Below are 18,975 nucleotides of genomic sequence, written 5' to 3'. Positions count from 1 at the left end.
ATCTGGTCCCATCACTTCATGACAAACAGAAGTGGAAAAAATGGAAACAATGACAGATTTTATTTTCTTAGTCTCCAAAATCACTGGGGATGGTGACTGCAGCCATGAAATCAGAAGACGCTTGCTCCTTGGAAAGAAAGCTATGACAGACCTAGACAGTGTATTAAAAAGCAGAGACATCACTTTGCTGATGAAGATCCATATAGTCAAAATTAAGGTTTTTCCAGTCATGTATGGATTTGAGGGTGGACCAAAAGAAGATTGAGTGCCAAAGAATTGATGCTTTCGAACTGTGGTTCTGGAGAAGACTATCGAGAGAGTCCCCTGGACAGCATGGAGATCAAACCAGTCAATTCTAAAGGAAATCAACCCTGAATATTCGTTGAAAGGACTGATACTGAAGCTGAAGCTCCAATACTTTGGCCACCTGATATGAAGAGCCGACTTATTGGAAAAGACCCTGATGCTGGGAAAGACTGAAGACGAAAGGAGAAGGGGATGGCAGAGGATGAGATGGCTAGATAGCATTAGTGACTCAATGGACATGAATTTGAAGAAACTCCAGGAGATAGTAGAGGATGGAAGAGCCTAGTGTGCTACAGTCCATGGTCACAAAGAGTTGGACACAACTTAGTGACTAAACAACAAATGACATCTCAGAAGTTTTACTGACCTTTCCAAAGGTCACCTATCCAGAAACCAGAACTGTCAACAACTTAGAAGCAAATAGAAACAAAAAAGAACCTGAATAGCTAAATGAGAGTTCACACTGATGGATCTTGTAAGAGGAGAGTCCCTAAGCCTTCATATGGGATTTCTTTATTTTTGATTTTTTTTTAAAATAAGCCTAAATAAGAAGATTCCCACTGGGTAGTTGAATAGATTATTTGAGATCTGAATTATCTGGTGATAACATATGGACAGTAGCAAGAGATGACAGGAGCCACTCAAGGAGTTTAGGAACCTGAGCCTCTCAATGTGACAACCAAAGGCCTGTGCAGATCATTGACTCTAATATAGCACTGTAACTGTTAAAAATGAAGGTTAAGAAGTCTGGAAAATAAATAATACATTTTTTCCCCCCTCTGCCATTTTAAGTCCATATGCTTCCACCACTCACTTCATGTTGCCATTTTTATGTTCTCCTGGCAATAAAGTAGGGGTTGAATTGAAATGTGAAATCATTGGGTGGTGCTTTGGGTGGGATGGGGGTGGGGACTCTGAAGAGCTCCAGTCCTTTATGTCTCAGTGCAGAAAGAATTCAGTCAGAGGCAGAGTGATAGATAAGTGATTTATTAGACTAGGAACACTTGTGAGGCTTATAGGCAGGAGGGCGAGAGGGTGCCACCTGAGAACTTACTGGGCTACAGTTTTATAATCAGAGGAAAAGTGGGGAGGGGGAAAAGACCTTCTTTGTCATTCTTGAATGGATGTCATGCTTCCATCATCAGTTCCTCCCCCAGGTTGGGTAGGGGAGTTTTTTGGTCCCTATATGGTAAAGCTAGGTCAACAAATTATTGCTTCCTATTAATATGTGTGCAGAGAGCATGTCTTGACTTACTGAGTTCACTGAGCAGGATGTGGGTCTCCTGTTACCATTGTTTCATTGTTTGGGGCATGTCTCTTGCTTCCCTTGCATTGTTTTGTTGCCAAACAAGCCTGCTTGAGTTTGTGGTTAAGCACACCTGCTTTCCTGAGTAATCATTAACTTAAAGGGTCTCCCATGTTTTTTCTACTTACAATCCCCTAGCGGGATTAATGTTTTAATCACCTACTTTGTCCCTTTACTCTGTCCCTATCAGAATGAGTGCAGTAAGATGGCAAGGTTCACTGAGGGATCCAGAATTAACACAAGGAAGACCAACAGCATAACAGGAAAATATTCATGAGGCACATGACCTGGTAGTTAGCAAAGAATCAGAACAGTGTCTGAGCTTCCTCAGTGGCTCGGTTGTAAAGAATCTGCCTGCAGTACAGGAGATGCAGGAGACACAGGTTCAACCCCTGGGTCAGGAAGATCCCCTGGAGAAGGGAATGGCAACCCACTCCAGAATTCTTGCCTGGAGAATCCCGTGGACAGAGGAACCTAGCGGGCTACAGTCCATGGGGTTGCAAGGAGTCGGACATGACTGAAGTGACTGAGCACAAGCACAGAACTCTTTCACCAGAACATCTGAGCAATCTAGATTTGGGCCTTTTCACTTTGGGAAAGTTTCTACCGAAGAAGATTGTTCACTCTGTAAAGTTTTGGTTATGTAGAGAGTTAAGCCCCAGGAATCTGAAACATTCACTCATGTGGAATACCTCGTGTATTCTGGCCTGACTACCTGTGTTGATCTAACTGTAGTGAGTTTATGTTTAATTTTACCTTATTGAAAAAATTTTGGGGGGGGTTTTGGGGAAAGCTATGACGTGTGGTTTCTTAGTTTCCCAACCAGGGATCAAACCTGTGCCCCCTGCAGTAGAAACATGGCATTCTAACTAAAGTGAATTTAGAGAGTAACATGATACAATTAAACGGATTGGAGATCAGGAAGAAAACACCTAGGATGGAGTGTGTGCTCTGCCCCTGGTGATCTCACTGTGTAGTGCTCTTGACTATGTTGCTTAACCTGTTTGGCCTCAGGTGCTTCACTTGTAAAATTAGACATTGGGCCATAGCATTGCAGCTATGTCTTGAATCACGAAAGAGTGTGTGTTGAATCACGGAAGAGGGTTATGGCTAGCAAGCGCTCATAATTTACAGTCCTGAAAGAAAGTATGTTACATGGGGAACACCTTCTCTTAACATTGTCCCAGTGGTAAAAAAGACTGAAAAATTCTAAATAAGGAGACATACTATTTCTCACATTGGAAAATTGTTCTGATGCTTCCCCACACCTAAAGAAAAAACATTGTGAAAACAAGAGGCTACACAAAAGTGAACCAAAGTTTATTGTCCCCCCTTCCCACCCCCAGGTTGACTTCTTTTAGGCCCTATCTATCTGTTCTTATGCTGCTTAACAATCTGGCTAGTAAGTGTCTTTCTGATAGTAGGACTTTAAATTAAATCACCACAGCAATAGATACTGAAATCACCAGCTACCGATTTTTTATTTCCATCTTACAAACATAGGAATCCTAGTATGTGGGGGATGAGTTTTATCATTAATTTTTAATTCCTAATGTAACAGTAAAACTTATGTGAAATGAAGAAATTAAATTTAAAATGAAGTTAATAGCAAGTAAATATTTGTGCTTTGCTCTTTAACAGTTAGGAAAAATACATAGTGAAGGGCTTCCCTGGTGGTTCAGTGGTAAAGAATCTACCTGCCAGTGCAGCAGACATGGTTTCAATCCCTGGTCCAGGAAGATCTCACATGCCTCAGAGCAACAACTATGCCCACACACCACAACCATTGAGCCTGTGCTTTAGAGCCTGAGAGCCACAATTACTAAGCCCATGTGCCCTAGAACCCATGCTCTGCAATAAGAGAAGCCCCCAAAACGAGAAACCTGCACACTGCATCTAGAGAGTAGCCCTCACTCTCCACAACTAGAGAAAAGCCCACATAGCAGCGAAGACCCAGCATAGCCAAAAATAAGAGATAAATAAAATTATTTTTAAAAATTTTAAAAAATATAACAAAAGAAAAAAAAAAACCCAAATCAAAACCCTTATTTTCTTTCCTGACTAAAGTGATGATGTATTCCCCATGGGTTAGGTCCCAGAGGAAAAGCATACAGAGCTCTGCAACAAAAGCATTTATTTAGTAAAACCTCTTAGTGATGCAGAGCTCGCAGCTATTGGGAGTAGAAAAAGAGATTTTCTGTTATGTAGGTTTATAAGATGACATCCTTTACTGGATTTTTTTTAATACAAGTATTAACACTTTGGGTTAAGTAGTTACTATAATATTAAGCAGTCTTTTGTACCTTGGTATTTCATTACTATTAAGTTTACATTTAAAAATATTTGTCACTTGTATATGCATGCATGCTAAGCTGCTTCAGTTTTGTCCGACTCTTTGAGGCCCCACGGGCCAGGTCCCTCTGTCTGTGGGATTCTCTAGGCAAGAACACTAGAGTGGGTTGCTATGCCCTCTTCCAGGGGATCTTTCCGACCCAGGGATCAAACCTGTGTCTCTTTGTCTCCTGCATCACAGGTGGATTCTTTACCACTGAGCCACAGGGAAACCCATGTACAAATAAATAGTATGCCTATGTTTTAGTTAAAATATTTGGATTTGATTTTTTTTCTAGGTCATGGTCTAGTTTTTCTGATTGTACAGGAAATCAGAAGTCTTTCTTGTGTGCTTTGTCCTTGACTTATGGTGTGATCATAGTATTGTTATTCATAGGTGAACTTTTCCACTTGTAGGGGATGAAACTTGTCACAGTCCTGGTCTATAGGTACATCATGATGATTAATTAATGTTTCACTGTAAAAATTGTTTTAAAATGCCCAAGAGGATTAATTAGTATGTTTATAACATACTCTGGCAACTTTGGAGAAGAAGCTTCCTGTAATACGTTGTCCTTTACAACATACCTTGAATTTTTTTCAAGCTAAAAATGATATTTTGGGTTTTCACTTTGGAAATTGGTGAAAAGATTAAACTCATTTTCCAATTTCTGTTGCATTAAAATATATTTTAGGAAATTAAAAGTTTTAATTGAAGATATCATTTGAAATATCTATGTCTCTGAACACTTTTAGACTTAATTATAAAGAATAGGAACTAACACTTTCAGCAGTATGAAGAGAGGACTATCTAACTTAAAAGCTCTTTTGCTACAAAGTGCCTAGAAATTCTGGATGAAATGTTACAAACATATTTGTAATCAAATGCTTTTCTGGGCTCACAGGTAGCAAGGGAAATACCTAAGGGCTAAAGGAGAAGAGGGAACTGATTACCAGATTTGTGAGCACATGAATGTATGCCAAGGCAGCCCTGAGGAGTTCATTAGTCTCAGTAGCCAAAGGTTTAATGGCCACACCGGGTTAGGGGATGGTGCCTTGAATTTGTAGAAATTAAAACTGAGAACTCTTTATAAAGCCATGTCTCTTGAAGAGTTTTACCTTCTGTGGAAGGTCAGGTTGAAGACAAGGAAGCTTATCTGTCTAAACTTGGGCTTGGGTTGGTGGGAGAAACTGGGACTAACTATAGTTCATCTTTCATGAAGTTTTGGGACTTGGATTTAATACTTTATGAGTGAGCAGAAAGAAATTCAATAAATAGCATGTTAGTGCCTCCAAAACTTCATGTCAAACTACCAGAGTGAGCTTCTATGACCCTAGTCATTACATTATTTTAATTACATTATTTCTCTGATCAAGATGTTACTTAGTAATAAGTAGTAAAGTAGTAAAATGGCCTAACGATAGTCAGTAAAAATAAGGGTGTGGAGTATTGACATCTGGAAAAAAGTGTGTGAAAGTGTTAATCACTCAGTCATGTCCAACTCTTTGCAACCCTAAGGGCTGTAGCCCACCAGGCTTCTCTGTCCATGGCATTCTCCAGGCAAGATTACTGGAGTGGGTAGCCATTCCCTTCTCCAAGGGGTTCTTCCCGACCCAGGGATTGAACCCAGGTCTTCTGCATTGCAGACAGATTCTTTACTGTCTGAGCCACCAGGAAAGCCCATTGACATCTGAACCAGCATTATAAGTACTTTAAACATTTCCCCCTCTTACGTAGAATTAACACCTTCATTCTATCCCTACTAACTTTTCCTTTTTTTCCTCTTTTTTTTTTTTTTCCACTTGTAGTTTGAGATAAATACTATTTTTCCTTTAAAAATTGGTTTTTTTTTGGCTGCACCTCAGGGACCTTCATTCCCTGATCAGGGATTGAGCTCGTACCCTCTGCACTGGAAGGTGAAGTTTTAACCACTGGACCACCAGGAAAGTCCCAAGATAACTTTAGATTCACCTGGTTCTAAGAAATAATGAGAGACTCTGTATGCTTTAAAAAGTTTTCCCTAATGATAACATCCTGCAAAACTGTAGTACAGTGTCATAGCTAGCATATTGATAGTGATAAGGTCAAGTTATGGAACATTTCTATCACAATAAACATCTTTTTTTTTTAATAGATTACAACCCTTTTATAGACACAACCACTTTCTTTCTTCCCCTTGCCCCTACTTAACCCTTGGCAACCGCTAATCTGTTTTCCATTTCTGTAATTGTGTCATTTCAAGAATATTATATAAAGGGAATAGTACAGTTATGTAACATTTTATGTTGGCTGTTTTCACTCATCATATTTCCCTGGAGATCCATTCATTTTGTTTTCTCTACATTCTGTTCATTCCTTTTTAATGCTAAGTAACATTCCATGGTATGGATGAATTCACCATTCATCCATTGAAGAACACCTGGGCTATTTCCAGTTTTTTATTATGATAAATACAGCTGCTGTAAACATTGATGTACAGGTGTTTGTGTGAAAATAAGTTTTCCTCTGGGATATATGCCCAAGAGTGCAATTGCTGGGTTATCTAATAGTTGTATGTTTAGTTTTACAGAACTGCCAAGCTTTTCTAGAGTGCTATACCATTGTACATTCCCACTAGCAAAGTGTGAGAGATACAGTTTCTCTGCATTCTTGCCTCCTCACTGAGGGTTTTTATCATGAAAAAGGCCCTTTATGTAAATCTGAATTTTAGAATATAGCCATACCTTGTTTTATTGTGTTTTACTTATTTGCATTTCACAGATACTACATTTTTTACAAATTGAAGTTTTGTATGAACCCTGTGTTGAGCAAGCCTATCAGTATCATTTTTCCAATAACATTTACTCACTTGTGTTTCTGTGTCACAGTTTGGAACTTTTTCAATATTATATTTGTTATAGTGATCTGTGATCAATGATCTTTGATGTTACTATTTTAATTGTTTTGTGGTGAACTATAAGGAAAGTTATGACCAACCTAGATAGCATGTTAAAAAGCAGAGACATTACTTTGCCAACAAAGGTCCGTCTGGTCAAGGCTATGGTGTTTCCAGTGGTCATGTATGGATGTGACAGTTGGACTGTGAAGAAACCTGAGTGCTGGAAAATTGGTGCTTTTGAACTGTGGTGTTGGAGAAGACTCTTGAGAGTCCCTTGGACTGCAAGGAGATCCAACCAGTCCATCCTAAAGGAGATCAGTCCTGGGTGTTCATTGGAAGGACTGATGCTGAAGCTGAAACTCCAATACTTTGGCCACCTCGTGCGAAGAGTTGATTCTTTGGAAAAAACCCTGATGCTGGGGGGGATTGGGGGCAGGAGGAGAAGGGGACAACAGAGGATGAGATGGCTGGATGGCATCACCGACTAGATGGGCATGGGTTTGGGTAGACTCCGGCAGTTGGTGATGGACAGGGAGGCCTGGCGTGCTGCAATTCATGGGGTCGCAAAGAGTCAGACACGACTGAGCGACTGAACTGAACTGAACTGAACTAAGACAACCTCCTTGGTTGTGTGGCTTGTGGGATGTTAGTTCCTGGACCAGGGATTGAACCCACAACCTTGCCAGTGAAAGCTCGGAATTTTAACCACTGAACTGCAAGAGAATTCCCCAGCAGCAGGGTTTGAGAGGATTGACAGTAGCCTCTTGCACCAGGTTTTTTTTTTTTTTTAACCTTTGTCAGTCTTTTTAGAGGTTTTCCAGTTTCACTGATAATTTTTAAAAAATTATCTCTTTTTTCATTGATACTCTATTTGTTTTTGTTTTTCTGTTTCATCGATTTCTGTTCTATATGTAATCTTTATTATATATATACTTTTTTGCTCATGTTGGGTTTATTTTGCTCTTCCTCTTCTAAGTTTTTGAGTTGGACAATGAGATTATTACTTTTCCTCTTTCCTAATGTGTTGCATTTAGTGCTATAAATTTGTTTCTTAGCTTTCATTGTGACCCACAGATGCTGATACATTGTATTTTCATTTTCATTCAGTTCAGTATACTTTTTTATATCCCTTGAGGCTTTCTCTTTTATCCGTGGATTATTTAGATATGTGTTTTTTAGTGTCCAAATGTTTGGAGATTTTTGTGCTCTCTTCCTGTTATTGATCTGTGGATTGATTTCATTGTGGTCAAACACACTCTATATAATTTCACATCTCTTAATTTGTTGAGATATGGCTGAACATATAGTCTATCTTCGTTTATGTTCTAATACAGTGAAATGTGAACAAAATGATGTGTGTTGTTTCTAGAAGGGGGCCTTAGAGTTGGTACACTATTTGCCATCTTCCTGTCCTAGGATGGTGGAGCCCTTATTAGCATATGTCCCTATGTAAGGACAGTGTGGAGCTAAGGCTTTTGCCAACCCACATTGTTCATTTACATTTAAACAAGACATAAACTCTTGTTCTTGTAAGCACTGAGACTTTGGGGTTTGCTTTTTGATACAGTACAATCTAGTCTTTTATGACTAATGTACCAAATTAATTTACTCTTTATTTTTTCACTTTCTCTTATTCCAATCTGTTGCCAAAACTGCCTTAAAAATCCGCTTCTGAGATTATGGCGTGAGCCACAGATACTAACTGAGACTCTCCAGATCATTTTTGATTAGCTAGGTGTAAGCCATTAAGACTTTTGGACTGCAAGATGCTAGTTTATTGAATTTTACTGTGTTTGCATGTAGAAATATGCACCAAAACTATTTGAATTACTTAGAGTGAGAGGATTGTTATTTTTTTGAAAATAATGTTAGAGAAAGAGGAAATTGGGACCTTTAAGGACAGATACTTAGCATTCTGATTATAATTATACAGTTAATAGTACTATATTAATATACTTAAAAGTTGCTAAGAAACTAGATGTTAAATGTTCTCACCACAAAAAGAAATGATAATTATGGGATGTGATGGAGGTGTTAGCTAGTGCTACAGTGGTAATCATATTGCAGTATATAAGTGTATTAATTAATACATTGTATACCTTAAATTCATTCAAGTATATGAATAAATAAAACTGTATAAATTCATACAGTTAAATGTCAATTTTTTGATCTTTTTAAAATGGATAAGATTTTTTTTTAATGGATAAAGACTTAGTGTTTTCTTCCTAGAGTATGAACATTGCCTTCAGTGTAAAATAAAATGAAATAATTTTGAAATTATAATAGTTTTTCAAATTATGCAATTTATCTTATTAAATTTTTTTAACAAATAATTTTTATTGCAGTATAGTTGCTTTATAGTGTTATATTAGTTTCTGCTGTATAACAAAGAAAATCAGTTATACATATACATATATCATCTCTTTTTTAGATTTCCTTCACATTTAGGTCACCACAGAGCACTGAGTAGAGTTCCTTGGGTTATACAGTATGTTCTTGTTAGTTGTTTATTTTATACATAGTAATGTTTATTTGTCAATCCCATTCTCCCTGTTTATTTCACCCTCTTACCCCCTTGGTAACTATAAGATTGTTTTCTACATCTGTGACTCTATCTCTGCATTGCAAATAAGTTCATCTGTACCATTTCTCTAGATTCTACATATAAGTGGTATTATATGATATTAGTCTTTCTCTTTCTAACTTATCTCACTCTGTATGTCAACTTAAACTTTGAAATTTAATTTTTTGTGTAATTTCAATTTTTATAAATTTTAAGAGTTTTTAAAAATTTGAAAATAGAAAATTATACAAAGAAGAAAAGTGAAATTCCTTGTTTTCTTATCAACCAGAGAAAACTATTTTGAGATATTTGCTTCATTTTTCTCTATGTGTGTGTGTGAACTTTTTTTTCCTTTGGTATAATTGGCATTAGTATGTTTTGTTGTTCAGTTGGCAAGTCGTGTCTGACTGGCATGACTCCTCTATGCTCCGTTATCTCCTGGAGTTTGCTCAAATTCATGATCATTGAGTCAGTGATGCTATTAATGTCTAACCAAGTTATCATCTTCCATCCTCTTCTCCTTTGGCCTTCAGTCTTTCCCAGCATCAGGGCCTTTTTCAATGAGTCAGCTCTTCGCATCAGGTGGCCAAAGTATTGGAGTTTCACCTTCCGCATCAGTCCTTCCAATTAAATTCAGGGTTGATTTTCTTTAGAATTGACTGGTTTGATCTCCTTGCAGTCCAAGGGACTCTCCAGCACCACAGTTCAAAGGCATCAATTCTTCAGCACTCACTGTTCTTTATGGTCAGCTCTCGCATCCATACATGACTACTGGAAAAACCATAGCTTTGACCACATCGACTTTTGTCAGCAAAGTGATGTCTCTGCTTTAATACGCTGTCTGGGTTTTTCAGAGCTTTCCTTCCAAGGAGCAAGCATCTTTTAATTTCATGGCTGAATCACTGTCTGCAATGATTTTGGAGCCCAAGAAAATAAAATCTGTTATTGCTTCCACTGTTCCCCCATTTGGGGGACCCCAAATGGGACCCCACTTCAGGTCCCATGAAGTGATGGGACCTGATGTCATGATCTTAGTTTTTTGAATGTTGAGTTTTAAGCTAGCTTTTTCAGTCGCCTCTTTTACCCTCATCAAGAGGCTGTTTAGTTCCTCTTCCTCATGTATTGACTCTTTTATTGTTATGAACATATCTTAATCTCTAGTAATATTTCTTGCCTTAAAGTTTATTTCAGCTGATAGTGGTATAAGAACTCCAGTTTTCTTGTGATTACTGTTTGCATGATGTATATGTCCATTCTTTCACTTTCAGCCTCTTTGTGTTTTTGTATCTAGGTTGTGTGTCTCTTGTGGATAGAGTATAGTTGGGTCTATTTTTATCCAGTTTGACAATCTCCATGTTTAACTTATTTATATTTAATGTGTTTATAATATATATTTACATTTTAATTGGAAATTTACAAACTAATTGGAGATAACTTGGATTTACAAATGGCCATTTTGTTGTTTTCTCTGTATCTCATATATATTTTTGTTCCTCTGCTCCCCCTTTATGTGTCAAATAAATACTTTTTAGGATACCACTTCAGTTCCTCTTGATTTAAAAAATGTATTTGAGTGTTTTTAAAGGATTGCTTGAGGGATTACCATGTACATCATAACCGCTCACTGTACACTTCAGATTACTAACTTAATTCTGCTAAAATAGTGAATCTTTGTTCTATCCTAGCTCCATTATCTCTCCCCTGCCTTTATATATATATGTCTCATATGTGTTTTATATATATGATACATATATATGTTTGTTCTGTGTGTATATCAATTTTGCTTTAATGGGTCTAAGTCTGAATCTCTTGTCTTTATTTTATTTGGGATTCATTACTCTTCTTTGATTTGTACATTGTCCTCAAATTTTGAAAAATTTGACCAGTATTTACATATTCTTCTGCCTTCATTTTCCTTCTGATACTCTCACTTAATGTTGCCACAGAGGTCTCTGAGTCTCTTGTTTATTTTCTTCAAACTTTTTTGTTTCTGTTCTTCAAATTGGATAAGTTTTATTCATCTGTCTTTAGTTCACTGATTCTTTCTCTGCCATTTTGAAGCTTCTTTTTTTTTTATTTTGGTGATTATAGTTTTCAACTTCAGAATGTCAGGGTTTTTTTTTTAATTAAAAAAAGTTATTCATTAAGATTCTCTGTTGAGATTCTGTACTTGTTGATATGAGTCACTGTCATCATACTTTTCCTTAATTCTTTGAGCGTTGTTCTCATTAGTTCATTGAAGATATTTTAAATAATTGCTTTGATGTCTTTGCTAAATCCAGTATCTTGGAATCATGAAAGACTCTATTGCTTGCTTTTTCTCTTCTTAATATGAGTCACATTTTCCTATTTCTTTTTATGTTTCATATTTTTTTTGAAAATTGGAAACTTAGATAATGTATTGTAGCAGCTGTGGATTCTGATGGCATCCTTCCTGTCCCTAAAACTTGTCATTCCTGATTTTTGTTTAGAATTGCTCAGAGTAAATCTGTGAAATACATTTGTCCTGTGGTGTGTGGAAACAATGATCTTTGCTCAATTTATTATCATTGTTGTTGTTTTGTTTTTAAGGTTAGTTTCCTGTGTCACTCCTTGTATCAGTCAGAAATTGTGCTTAAATACAGAGAGCCATTAAGGCTTTCTGTTTCCACTGACAGATCTGTGTATAGATTGGGTAGTGCATTCAAAATTCAGGTCATTTTAAAATTTGTCCCTATTTTTATGTTCCCTTGAGACTTCTTGTATCTCCATCTAGGTGTCTTGCTGAAAGTATTACTTTTGTTTCGGGTTTGGAGGACTTGTTAACAAAAGTCACTTGTTACACACAATAAACAATTTCAATATTTAATTGAGGATTAGTTGACTTAATTTCAATATACAGTCATTAAAAGAAAAGAGAAATAGAAACAATAGTGAAAAGTACAGCACATACATCACCAAATTGGGCCAACCAATGTGCATGTGTGTGTGTTCAGTCGTGTCTGACTCTGTGACCCCATGGACTGAGCCTGCCTGGATCCTCTGTCCATGGGGTTTTCCAGGTAAGAGTACTGGAGTGAGTAGCCATTCCCTTCTCCAGGGGATCTTCCCAAACCAGGGATCAAACCCAGATCTCCTATACTGCAGGTGCATTCTTCACCAGGGAAGCCTGACCAACATGTAGACTTAAAAACAGCCCTAAGAAGTCCCATGTAACAGCTATTTGAAGTCCCAGTTGGGAAAAGGTCCTGGGCACTGCATCCACTCCATGGATGAGACCTCAAATTGCAGTTTCTGGGGTTCCCACTTATAATCCTAGACTGCAGACTGATATCATCAGTTTGCATGCAAAAATTCACCTCTGGTTTTACTTTAACATTTTTACAATGCTGTTTGTTTTATATTGTGAGTCATAGGATTTCGTCAGACCTCACTGCAGTTGGCCAGACCTCCAGGTACTCAAGAGTTCCAAGAACCACTCCCTTTCTTATCTAAAGTGCCACTTGACTCTCTGTTCTTGCAGGCAAGCACGGAATTTGGTTAGTGTCCAGGCAGGTTAGAAGCAAAGTCAGGGGCCTGCTATCCTGCTTCTGAAGCCTGAACAAGACTTCCTCCATATTAATTTCCCTGATACCAAGAGTGTGTGGATAGTTTGGGATTTCTCCAATCTCTCTTGCACATGCTTGTAGCCCCTGTTTATCTAGGATGACATGATGAGTGTATTAAGTTCATCTATGGCTGCCTCTCCTCTACAATCTCTCTGTTAAGTCCCCTACTAATCTGACAGTCTGCTTGTTCTTGTCCTAATAGAGATTTCAACCTCACACTTGCTTGGATAGCTTCAGAAATTTTCCCTTCACTTCTGGGATAGGTTTTCTGTTTTCCACTCTGAATCAACTCAGCCCTGCTCTGTCAGCCTCACTGCTAGTTTTCATGGCCTGTTCCACCTTTGCAGAACTACTACATTGACCTAAATTGTGGGGAAGAATGAGTAACGGGAGCAGGCACAAGAAAGAATGCCACAGACTTCTGATGTTCATACCCAGATTCAGTAGATTTTCCTGATGAAATATTTCTCATTTTATTGTATGCCTCTGGTCAATTTCTAGTCAATTCAGATGATTGTTTTTGACAGTTTTTCCCCCCCCATCTATATGTTGATTTTGCAGACTAGTTGCCAAAGTTCTTACTCCATCATCCTGGAAGCATCCTTTGCTTCTTTTTGGGTTTTTTTTTTTTGAAATATTTATTTTATGTGGTTTTTCATATAAAGACATAAGAATATTGCACAAAAAGGGTATAATTTTAAAGTCCATTTTAATTTTATTTTCTAAGATACTACAGCTCATTTATAATTAAACAGAAAATTAATTTTTTATTGTTGCAGATTTCAAGTTCCACCTATAAAGACAGGAATGAAGAGTATAAAAGATAGTTCGCACATCTACCTGATACAGAGAAACTGATAGCAGGTAAAAAATTAAAAAAAAAATCAAGAAGGTACAAAAACTCTTTTACTACATCATCAAAATAGAGTTGATGAGTAATAATATTCATAGAATATTTTAGCCTTTATGCTCAGCAGAAACTGTTTTTCAAGATAAACAGCCTCTTATCATCTGTCATGAGACAATATAAAATGAAGTTGTATAGATATGTGTGTCATTGACACTGTATCTGGATAGTACAGTTATAGGTGGCTTTACATTTCTACTTTGTCAATGTCTATACTTTCCAAATTTTATACAATGAACAGGTTTATTATAGCAGTGAAGAAAAATACTAAAATTGTGAATTTTTTAAAAAGCACATATACATACTGAAAAATACGGACAAAATATTAACCAAAATTACATACCTATACAAATTAACCAGAGACCCATCCAAAGGACCATCCCTCTAGATGGGTCCATCCTAAAGGAAATTAGTCCTGAAAATTCATTGGAAGGACTGATGCTAAAGCTGAAACTTCAATACTTTGGCCACTTGATATGAAGAACTGACTCCTTGGAAAAGACCCTGATGCTGGGAAAGATTGAAGGCAGGAGGAGAAGGGGATGAGAGGATTAGATGGTTGGATGGTATCACCGACTGTATGGACATGAGTTTGAGCAAGCTTCAGGAGTTGGTGATGGACAGGGAGGCCTGGTTGTGCTGCAGTCCAGGTGGTCGCAAAGAGTCGGACATGACTGAGCGACTGAACTGAACTGAACTGATACAAATTAAAATATATAATTGGGATCATTCTGTACAAATGGCTTTAACTTCTTAGATTTAACCACATATTAGATCACTGTCTTCTGAAACAGAGAATCTTTAACCTTTAATTTTAAAAAACAACTCACTGACATTTCAAATCCACAGTTTCATACTTTATAGGTTAGTTCAATTAATATTTCTTAGTACTCAGTCTGTGCCAGAGACCATGATGTTTCTGAAGAACTTGGAGTCTCGTGGAAAAACATCATATATAAAGAAATCACTATGATTCAGGTTATATGAACAGTTTTAGCAAGGTACAGAAGTATTACCTGGAAATAAAGATTTAGTGTACACCACAGTATCCTTCTAACTGATCTCTCTCCTAGTCTTACATGTCTTCATTCTATTCAGGGCTATAGGTATAGTGGTTTTTTCGAAGAAGCACATCTGATCAGTTTAAAACCCTTCATGAATGGTATTCCAATAACCTTAGAATAAAGCTTGACTGGCTTTCTATGTGCCTTTTGTTTATGTTAATTATCCTTTCATCTCTCTTCCTTTATCAAGTTCCCTTGAGTCTCTAGTCTTTTTTGAAGTCAGCTTTCTTTATGTATGTCATTTCCTTTTTTGGGGGCGCTTTTTTACTTCATTTTACCTAGAACTGTTTTCCCTTTTCTATACCTGGTTGTCTTTTATTTATATATATATATATATATATTTTTTTTTTTTTAACTTGTATCCAGCTTTATAAGAGACTTTTCAAAAATAGTTATTTCCAGCAGGACATGGGTGACATTCCATAACATCTTACAACTTTTCAAACTCCCCTCTCCAAAAAGTCAACAAAGTCTGTTGTTACAATAAACAGGAAAAATTTTCAAAAAGGGTGATTATTTCACATGAGGCATTTAAGAGATTTTCACAGGTCAACTCTGACATGGAGGAAAGGAACTAAAAACTCCAGGATTATAAATGAGATGATTCACAAACTACAAACAGGAATCCTGGTTCTTCTGAGTAACACCATCTTGATGTCATCACCAGAAAGCCTGAGTATTGTTACCCGATGCAGCTGATTCTACGGGTGTCAAGGCCGTATCATGACGCCTGGTTTCAGGAAGTCAAGAATGTGCTGATGACATCAAGAAAGGAGAAGACATGAAGTAATTTTTCTCCACACAGTAAGGCTTCTGAGCCATAGTGGCTGACATGTGTGAATGTCAGAGAATCTCTCCCGGGAACCAAGAATAATCTTCAAATACTTCTATTTCCCCCCATTTCAATCCAGCTTCTGAAACATTCTACTAGTGGTTATTTGCCCTTTCCACAAAAGACAACAATGAAGTATCTCATGTGCTAACAACATAACTTAAAAAAAAATCTACATTTTTATAAAAGTTGATTTAAAAATAGTATTTCAAACAGTAGAGTCACTAGAAGTACAGAGCTATCAAAAAGGTACACTTCATTTGGCATCCCCAGTGCCTTCTGCTTTCTGTGACTGGACTGTAGAGGCATCTCGGTTTTTCGCAGGGTTGTTCCCATCCTTGCCGACTTCTGCTTTCCCCTTTCTCCCTTTGGCCAGCTTCTCTCCCTTCTTTGCAGGGGCCTTTTTTGGCCTGGGCTCTGGTTTTGGAAGGGCAGGTTTAGCAGACAACCGTGCTGATCTCCTCTGTGGTTCATCCTTCACCTTCCCTTTGTCACCTTTAGCATCTCCTTTTGCCTTTCTCTTGGGCATGGTGGCAGCAGTGCTTGGCAGCCCAAGGGGTTCTTCTGTCTTTCTCACTGTTCCTAGAAAGATTTCCGAGTCTCGCGGCCGTCCGAGGGGCGCGGGACTCCCAGCTGCCGGCCTGCAGCGCCGGTGCCCGGGGCTGAGGCAGGGCCGTCGCAGACCGCAGGCTGGCGAAGAGACGCCCGGAGCTGGGCGCTGCCGGGAACAGGAAGCTTATTTATATATTTTAAAATACATATTAATGTATTATGTCTATTTGCATATAACTTTTGTTTATATATTTCTCATTTAGGCATGCCTTTACTGTAAATTTGACTGGGCTGGTACAGCTCTTATATTCATCTACTGCTCACCAGCGTAACAGCAGTAGTAGTAGTAGTTAAAATGTAGAAACACTGAGCCCCCCAAGTGACTCCTCACACCTTAGCTGTCCCGGCTTCTCTTGTAGGATTCCCAGGGCCTTCACATAATCCAGCAATGAAAGGTTTTATATCTGATATAGAAAGGTCCTGATCCAGCACTGTGGTTGGTGACCAGTGTTATTATTGTAAATATCACCTGTGGATAGATACCTCCAGTATGTACTCTTGTAGTGTCCTTCACACTCCTGAGTCCCTTGGACTGCAAGGAGATCAAACCAGTCAATCCCAAAGGAAATCAGTCCTGAATATTCATTGGGAGGATTGATGCTGAAGCTGAAACTCCAGTACTTTGGCTACCTGATGGGAAGAACTGACTCACTGGAAAAGATCCCGATGCTGGGAAAGGTCAGGGCAGGAGGAGAAGGGGACAACAGAGGATGAGATGGTTGGATGGCATCACTGACTTGATGGACAGGACTTTGAGCAAGCTCCAGGAGTTGGTGATGGACAGGGAAGTCTGGTGTTCTGCAGTCCATGGGATCACAAAGAGTCGGACACAACTGAACGACTGAACTGAACTATTTATATTACTGGGCTTCCAGGTGGTGCTAGTGGTAAAGAACCCACCTGCTAATGCAGGAGACATAAGACGTTAAATCCCTGGGTCGGGAAGATTCCCTGGAGAAGGGCACGACAACCCACTCCAGTATTCTTGCCTGGAGAATTCTATGGATAGAGGAGCCTGGTGGGCTACAGTCCATGGGGTCACAGAGAGTCGGACATGACTGTGACTAACACTTTCACTTTTATCTATATTATTTGCTATTGTAACCCTAGTACAGAGGTCAGTATTCAACATACTATAATGGGTACCCAGTGATTGAATGGATGGTTGATGGATAGAGAAATGAGGGAGTAAATGAATTATCAGTGTCACTTAAAATCAGCAGAATAGATGAGCTCAACCATGGATAACATATAGAGTTAAAGTAACACTAACAAAAGAATCATGGCATCAGTAGAAGAAGAAAATCCAGTAAAAATCAAATTTAGAAGGAAAGGTCAAATAATGTGTGAAGATCCAGAAGAAAGTAGTAGCACAGTATTTTTGCGTATAAAGAGTTGTTAAGAATCATTATAGTTTAACAGTGTGAAATACAGATGAACTAAGTGAAAATAACAATTTGTGAAGTTGATCTAAAGTAACTATATAGAGGAAATATTCAGTGTTAAATGAGCATTTTAAAAAATGAAAAGAAAGTAGAATCAATAACCTAAGATTACCCCTAACAAATCTATAAAAGATGAGGAAATTAAACCTAAAGCTACCAAAGGGAAAGAAATGATAAAGACTAGAGCATAAATTAATGAAATTGAAAACAGAGGAAAAAGAAGAGAAAATCAATGAAGCCAAAGCTGGTTCTCTGAAAAAATTGATAGGCCGAGAAATCTGGTTAACCAAGAGAAATGATAGGTGACATGTATTACCAATATCAGCAATGGAAGAGGGTTCATCACTGCTGATCCCCTGAATATTAAAAGGATAATAAAGAAATACTGTGAACAACTCTATGCCCATAATGCAATAATTTAGATAAAATAGACCAATTTCTTGAAAAACACAAACTGCCAAACCTCACACAAGAAGACACATATAGCTGGAATAGCTCTATACCTATTAAAGAAATTGAATTTGCAGTTAAGAACCTTCCATAAAAAGCTCAATGTAGACAGTGTCAGTGGTGAATTTTATCAACCATTTATGTAAGAAATAGTATCATTCCTTCCAGAAAATAAGAAGGATAACTTCTCAACTCATTTTATGAGACTAGTGTTACCAAAATACCAAAACCAGACAGAAACATTCTAGGAAGAGACCAATATCTGTCATGAACATAGAAATAGAGTTGAAACCAAATATTAGCATATGAGATTCAGCAATTTATAAGATTATGGATTATGACCAAGTGAGTTTCATTCCAGGAATTCATGGGCTGGTTCAGCATGTTAAAAAAAAGAAAAATCAATCAATATATTTTATCATCCTAGGCCAAATATGAAAAACCATATAATCATCTCAATAGATGCAGAAAAAGTATTTGACAGAATTCAACATTCTGTCATAACAAATCTCTCAACAAGTTAGAAATAGAACTTATTCTACTTCCTTAGAAGAAAGTATGAAAAACCTCTAACTAACATTGTACTTAATGATGAGAGACTGAATGTCTTCTACCTAAAATTAGAAACTAGGTAAAGATGTCTTCTCTCACTATTCTTACTCAACATTTTACTAGAAGTTTAAGTGTAGTTAG

At 37.6% G+C, this 18,975-nt stretch overlaps 2 protein-coding genes across 9 annotated transcripts in view; one reads left to right on the top strand and one right to left on the bottom strand.

Moving 5' to 3' along the window:
- GRAMD1C (GRAM domain containing 1C) overlaps window positions 1-18,975 on the top strand; it is a 104,623-nt gene that overhangs the window by 12,380 nt on the left and 73,268 nt on the right. For 3 of the 8 annotated variants that reach the window (XM_061167183.1, XM_061167181.1, XM_061167180.1), the window contains exon 3: window positions 13,752-13,836. The exons of the other annotated variants lie outside the window; for them this stretch is intronic. The gene's annotated coding sequence lies outside the window, so the exon portion shown is untranslated. The remainder of the gene's footprint in view (window positions 1-13,751; window positions 13,837-18,975) is intronic. 8 annotated transcript variants of the gene reach the window in all.
- LOC133073554 (high mobility group nucleosome-binding domain-containing protein 4) lies at window positions 15,284-16,504 on the bottom strand. The gene has a single exon (XM_061167188.1). The coding sequence runs from the start codon at window positions 16,302-16,304 to the stop codon at window positions 16,032-16,034; it is 273 nt and encodes a 90-aa protein (XP_061023171.1). The 5' UTR covers window positions 16,305-16,504; the 3' UTR covers window positions 15,284-16,031.

The sequence above is a fragment of the Dama dama genome, chromosome 19 (genome assembly GCF_033118175.1).
Source record: "Dama dama isolate Ldn47 chromosome 19, ASM3311817v1, whole genome shotgun sequence".
NCBI classification, from domain to species: domain Eukaryota; kingdom Metazoa; phylum Chordata; class Mammalia; order Artiodactyla; family Cervidae; genus Dama; species Dama dama.
The sequence above is the reverse complement of the archived record's forward strand: the minus strand, read 5'-3'. Positions and strand labels throughout refer to the sequence as shown.

What these genes read in the sequence shown, in the direction of transcription:
- LOC133073554 (XM_061167188.1), bottom strand. Translation starts at nt 16,304, where the DNA reads ATGCCCAAGAGAAAGGCAAAAGGAGATGCTAAAGGTGACAAAGGGAAG.